The sequence below is a fragment of a genome, unplaced genomic scaffold (genome assembly GCF_019419815.1).
Source record: "Pyrus x bretschneideri cultivar Hongxiangsu unplaced genomic scaffold, Pyrus_bretschneideri_v1 Contig10, whole genome shotgun sequence".
NCBI classification, from domain to species: Eukaryota; Viridiplantae; Streptophyta; class Magnoliopsida; order Rosales; family Rosaceae; genus Pyrus; species Pyrus x bretschneideri.
In genome coordinates this window covers 7,169,855-7,175,605 of record NW_025999391.1, presented here as the reverse complement: position 1 = coordinate 7,175,605, position 5,751 = coordinate 7,169,855, and the positions used below count along the sequence as shown (strand labels likewise).

The 5,751-nt window shown below is 37.5% G+C and overlaps 1 protein-coding gene across 1 annotated transcript; it reads left to right on the top strand.

The window, feature by feature from the left end:
• Positions 1–1,059: 1,059 nt before the first annotated feature.
• Positions 1,060–4,425, top strand: LOC125469959 (armadillo repeat-containing protein 6-like). Its single transcript, XM_048568244.1, has 8 exons — positions 1,060–1,346; positions 1,531–1,821; positions 1,923–2,206; positions 2,401–2,529; positions 2,842–2,964; positions 3,198–3,305; positions 3,756–3,934; positions 4,102–4,425. The coding sequence occupies exons 1-8, from the start codon at positions 1,196–1,198 to the stop codon at positions 4,223–4,225; spliced, it is 1,389 nt and encodes a 462-aa protein (XP_048424201.1). The 5' UTR covers positions 1,060–1,195; the 3' UTR covers positions 4,226–4,425.
• Positions 4,426–5,751: the final 1,326 nt, after the last annotated feature.

Sequence of the window (5,751 nt, the reverse complement as noted above, 5' to 3'; positions counted from 1 at the left end):
GTGCTTGTTCTTATAAATTACAAGGTGAACGATTGATTTTAATGCCATGGCTATTCAATTAATTGTACATGCGAAGGAGTTTTTATCACTTTACTACTTCTGCTTGTTGTGGCATGTTTCTTACTTTAGATAGTTGCGAACCCCGGCTCTCGATTAAACACCACTCCTACAAGTTGTGATCAAATAGACTTCAGTTAAAGTCGCTAGTTGTTACTAATAGGGTTATAGTTATAGTTGTTATTACTAATTTTTTTTAATCATGAAGAGTGGTTGTGACTCAATGCTTATTAGTTCTTATAAGGGATGACACATGATTACTATGTTATAACTAAAAGGATGTTATGACTGAAAGTTAGAATTTGGTTTAATTTTCTAGTAACAAAGTATGTTGTTGCTAATGCATTTTAGTCAGTCAATATGTTTTCTTGTGATTAAATCAATTAGTTAAGAGGTTTTTAGTCACAATCCTTTCTCTTTTAAAGCCCCAGCAAACCAATTCAAACCGTACTACTCCAGTTACTTAAAAAAATTCCCATATTTTCTTCGGTTAACACAAAATCCCCCTATATTAACAAATCCATGTTTAAGTAAACCTGCATTAAGCTTCTAGCAACGACCCACCTAAAAACTCACTCAAATTTTCTTCGTGCAAACTCAATTTGACATGGATAATCTCTTAATTTTGTCATTAACACCAGAGTGTATAGATATGATTGTTTTCTGCTATTGTAATAAAACGTCACCTGAAATGACGAATTTACAATTAAACTAGAAGCAGAATGTAACATTTGATTGCTCAATCTCCAGCCTACTCATATCCATTACCTTATTCATCATTTTTTTGGGTGTCCCAATCAAATTATTTTGTGTGTATTTATCTATTGTTTGACAAAAATAAAATTACAAGGCTAGAGAAAAAAAGAATGAAAAGAAAATGAGAACATAAAAATTATATTTATTTAAACACCCAATAATTTTAGTGACAGGTGGGATGACATAATTGGCTGTGAGCAGAGTCTGATGGCAGACTAGTAACCCCCAAATCAAATCTCAGACCATCCCTGGTTTTCAAATCGGCGCGCTGCCTTTTGCCACCCACTCTCTCCACTCTCAACTCTCCAGAACTCTACTACCATCGTCCATCCCAGGCACCACCACAACCCAGTGCGATCGGACGGTGCCGGAAACTGTAGAGATGGGCCCACCGAAGAACGCCGCCCGTACGATCTCTCAGGAGGCCTTCGACGAGGTGGTGAAGGAGAACATGGAAGATCTCGGCATGGACCCCACCGAGGCCCTCGAAGACGCCATCCAAACGCTAACTCTCCAGGGCGTCGATCTCTCCGGTACTCTTCTCTCTTACACCCCCAAATCCCCCAATACGATTCGTTTTGTAGAAAAAGTAGAGCAAACAGAGAGATTGCTGCAATTTCTATTCCCGCATTTTCTCGGAAACCAAACAGAACCCATTTGATGAATGCAGCATTTGTTTCGTTTTGTTATGTAAATTTTAGTTCTTTTGTTTGGCAGGGATCGTGACCTGTGTCCCCGGAGAGGGTAGTGTGAAAGACAATCCTGTGTTACAGTGCTTGGATAGATTGAGCCAGTTGAATTCTAGTCCAAACAGTCAAATTGGCGATGAAGTTGTGGATTTACTTGATAAACTTACCGAGCTCTGTAAAGCCGAAGGTTCTGGGAATGCAGCAATAGCTTCTAGAAATGGAGGGGTTGAAATAGTTTGTTCTATATGTTCTAAGATTGAGATCGGGTGCGAACGCGCTGTTTTTTTGGCGTTGAGGGCATTGGCTTCATTGCTACATGGTATGATGGACAGCCTATCTTGCTTCTTTGGTTTCTCATGAAGTCTTTCTAAGACGTTGCATGAGTTGTGTGTAATTTTCTGGATTTTTGTTGATTTGTAGATTTGCAAAGTAGAGAAGCATTTAGGGCAAGTGGTGGACCAAAGATTTTGGTGGGTATTCTAACTGATGGATTTGAGAATATTGACATAGTGAGTAGTGGTTTTTCTGTCGTTGCTGCGGCTGCAACGAGTAATGAGGTCATAAAGGAGTTATTCATGGAGTTGAAGATTGATGAGCTTATTCTGCGAGTATTGAGTGTAAAAAGGGAAGTCAGCATTGAGAGTTTGTATGATGCTATACGGGTTCTCTTAACACCTGATGATAATCGTGTTTTGGCTTCACAAGTAAGTTGAGGTTTATTGCAAAATTCCAGCAATTTTTTTTTTTTTTTTTTGTCTCAAATGTAGAACTGTAATAAACATAAATGAGTTGAGCGATAGTTCATGATTAGATATCCAGAAGCTTCTTTATGGAACCTTTTCATTCAAGTGTTTATAACATGTTCCTTGACGACTAATGCCGTGAATGCAAAATTCAGGTTTATGGTTATGCGCGGAACTTTGCCAAAATTGGAATTGCTGGAGCTCTGGTTGAATCAGTACGTGCGGGGCTTAGCTCATCTAGTCTTGTTTCAGCAAGCATTGCTTTAAAGGCTGTCGCTGTCAATGTAAGACTTTTGTAATCTGATGCGATACAAATTAAGAGTTGATGTTTTAATAATGACTGTTTGGCCTTCATAGTTTTAATGTTCAGTCAGTGTGGAACATTCTGACTTGTGTGTTAGACTTTGTTATAAGATCAGTTAATCAATTCATTATTTTCACCCTATATGTCCTTTTTGTTCTTTGATCGGTATGACTTATGACTGGAAAATGTGTCTGAATGATATGGAAATTTACTAACAACTAATGTAGTATTTTGTACGCTGAATATTTTCTTGTTCTAATTCTGTTATTTATTGGTCTTCAATTTTCCACAGGATGATATATGTACATCCATTGCCGAAAATGGTGGAATTGATGCAGTTCTCTTATGTATTGATGACAGTAGTGAACAAGGCAACAAAACTGTTGCTAAAGTTTGCTGTTCTTTGCTCTGCAAGGTCTAAATCACACTTATCATTTGCATGTGAATTGGCTTACTATTTAGCTTTTGAATCCAAAATTGAATGTTTTAAATTTCAACTCTATCTTCTATGGTTTTATATATAACTCTTGGACCACAATTCGTGTGAGTAAATACATTCATTATCATTTACTCGTGCTACTTAGAAAATTATTGGTGTTACTTTCTGGTGAAGCATTTTAGTGCCTCTTATGCATTATTGTATTTTAGTTGGCAGGAAGTGACACAAATAAGAATGCCATTGTTGAGAAGAAGGGTATGGATAGGCTAATGAAACTGTCATCTAGATTTTTTGATGACCCTTCTATCCTTCAAGAGGTAAGGAACCACAATTCTTTCACATTGAATTTGCATACTTTTGAACACATTATGGGGCTGAGGTTTCCGTTCAAGGGAAATTCTCGGTTTATGTGCTAGTATCGCTAGATGTTAGCTGTATTTTTCTGAATGTTTCAACTCTTGCATTCTGTATTCATCTGAATCTTTCAACTGTTGCATTTTAGGTTTCTATAGTGTCACTGTAAGTTGATTGGATGACTTTAATGATATGGCAGAGTTAACATTCTCGTTAGCAAGAAAATGTTGTGTCTTTGTTTGAATTTTAATATGGAAGAATGCTGAACAAAATATTTTCAGCGATGAGATCCTTGCGAAAGCATAATGTTGAAATGATTTCCCAAACTGCTAATTCTAACTGTGATTTGCAGTTGATACGAACATTTGTTCTTTTGCTCAATCTTCGCATTGATTCTTTCTGTTATGGTTCAGATTATGGCTGTTATTTCTGTACTCTCCTTAAGGTCCCCAGACAATGCAGCCATTGCCATTGAAGCTGGGGCTGGAGAACTTGCCCTCCAAGCTATGCAGAAGTTCCCTGCGGCACAGCAAATGCAGAGGAACTCCTGTCTCATGATTCGGAATCTTGTCTCAAGAAACGCAGCCAACAGGCAAGTCTTTTTGTTATAAATGCATCTCACTCCCCGTGACACTTTCTCTTCCCGTCTTTTTGTTTTCAGTGTCACATCTATTTTCTCATATCATGCATGGCATTGTTTTTTGCTGTGGTTCTTGCATAATACCCAACTCTTGTGATATCAATTTTTTCACTTCACAGAACTATTCTGCTCAATAGCGGTATCGAGAAACACATAAGGATGGCCAAGCAAAACCATGTAAGTTGTAAGGAAGCCGCTACCGATGCATTGAGGGATCTGGGACTTGACGACTACAACTTGTAAACTTCAAAGTGCATATACTCCTGTTTCTTGAACCACAATTTTGCGTGCTTAGATTATCTTCCCTGTTTGCTTTAGCATTTGCATGAGCGCTACTTTAATGTATCTTTTGTGACAGTATGTTGTTACAGCCTTTTAATTGGCCCCGTTGCTGAAGATGGTACAACAGACCGTAATCTTTATTTTTCCTGAAATTCCTTTTTTCCTTTTCATGTTTTAGTTTATGCTCTTAGGCTTGTGATTAAAGTAATGAACTATCAACCGATAATTATATAGGTCTCGTTTGGCAGCTCGGACTGTACTGATTATTTCTGTTGGATAGGATAAATAGCCACCGGATAGTACTGACTAAATTAGTCGGGTGTTTGGTGCAGTATCGGACTAGTGATCGTATTATTTATACTGTGTTTGGTATTATACTAGATAGGATGAATCAAACTTAAAAAAAAAATTTAAAAAAAAAATGAAATCATTTTTTTGTTCCCAGATTTCTGCGGACCCCCCAAACACCCTCCCTCTCTCTCCCTTCTTCCTCGACTGTCGAAGAATCCCAAATAATTGTTCCCTAGCTCTCTCTGCCACACCCCCCAAGCTCCCTCCCTTTCTCTCCCATATTCTTCTTCCCCAACTAAATAATCCGGGCGTTTTGGTTGGTTTTATTAAGCGGGTGTATATCGTGTTATCTTATCGGACCGGTTAAATTAATCCGGTGCTTATTTAGTACGAGTGAACGCCAAACACCCAAGTCCGTATAACTAATCCTATCCGATCTTTTATCCGATCTGCCAAACAGGGCACTACATAGGCTTGGCAATTTTTGACACGATCCGTTATTCTGACACGAAATTAACAGGTTTTCGGGTCGATAGATAATGAATCGAGTCATTAAAGGGTGATTCGATAAGCACTTGTTATGATAATGGGTCGTTCTAGCTATATACATGGGTAATCCGTTATACGATAAGAAAAATATTAATTTAATAATTTTATACTACTGAAAAAAAATACTATAATTAACAAAAGTAGGATTTCATTCCAAACTGAATTGAAAGTTAAAATATAAATATATATAGATATATTTAAATTAGCGAATTTTTATTAGCATTCCAAAAATCTCATTCTACACTTCAAACTTTCTATATTGGGAAAGAAAAATACACTTGTGAGGAGTGTAGAATGAGATTTTTAGAGTGCCAATAACAGTTCCCTTAAATTAAATTTAAAAAATTGATAACCGTTGGATCGGTTGAGATCTAATCTCGGCCGTCCAATGTTTTTCTTAGCCATAATTAGACTCTTTCTCTCATTCTCTAAGGTTTGAATTGAAGTAGCTGCGCTCTCTCTCTCTTGATCTGAACTCTCAAATCTCAATCTTGAATCTCAATTCCGGCACACCATGACTCCACAACCACCCTCTCTAGTCTCCTTCCACCACACCATTGTTACCACTTATGACCCAGTAACCCACCACCAGTTGATCTGCTACTTTTGTCTTCGATTCTCTCTGGATCGAGCGAATCTTGTTAAGA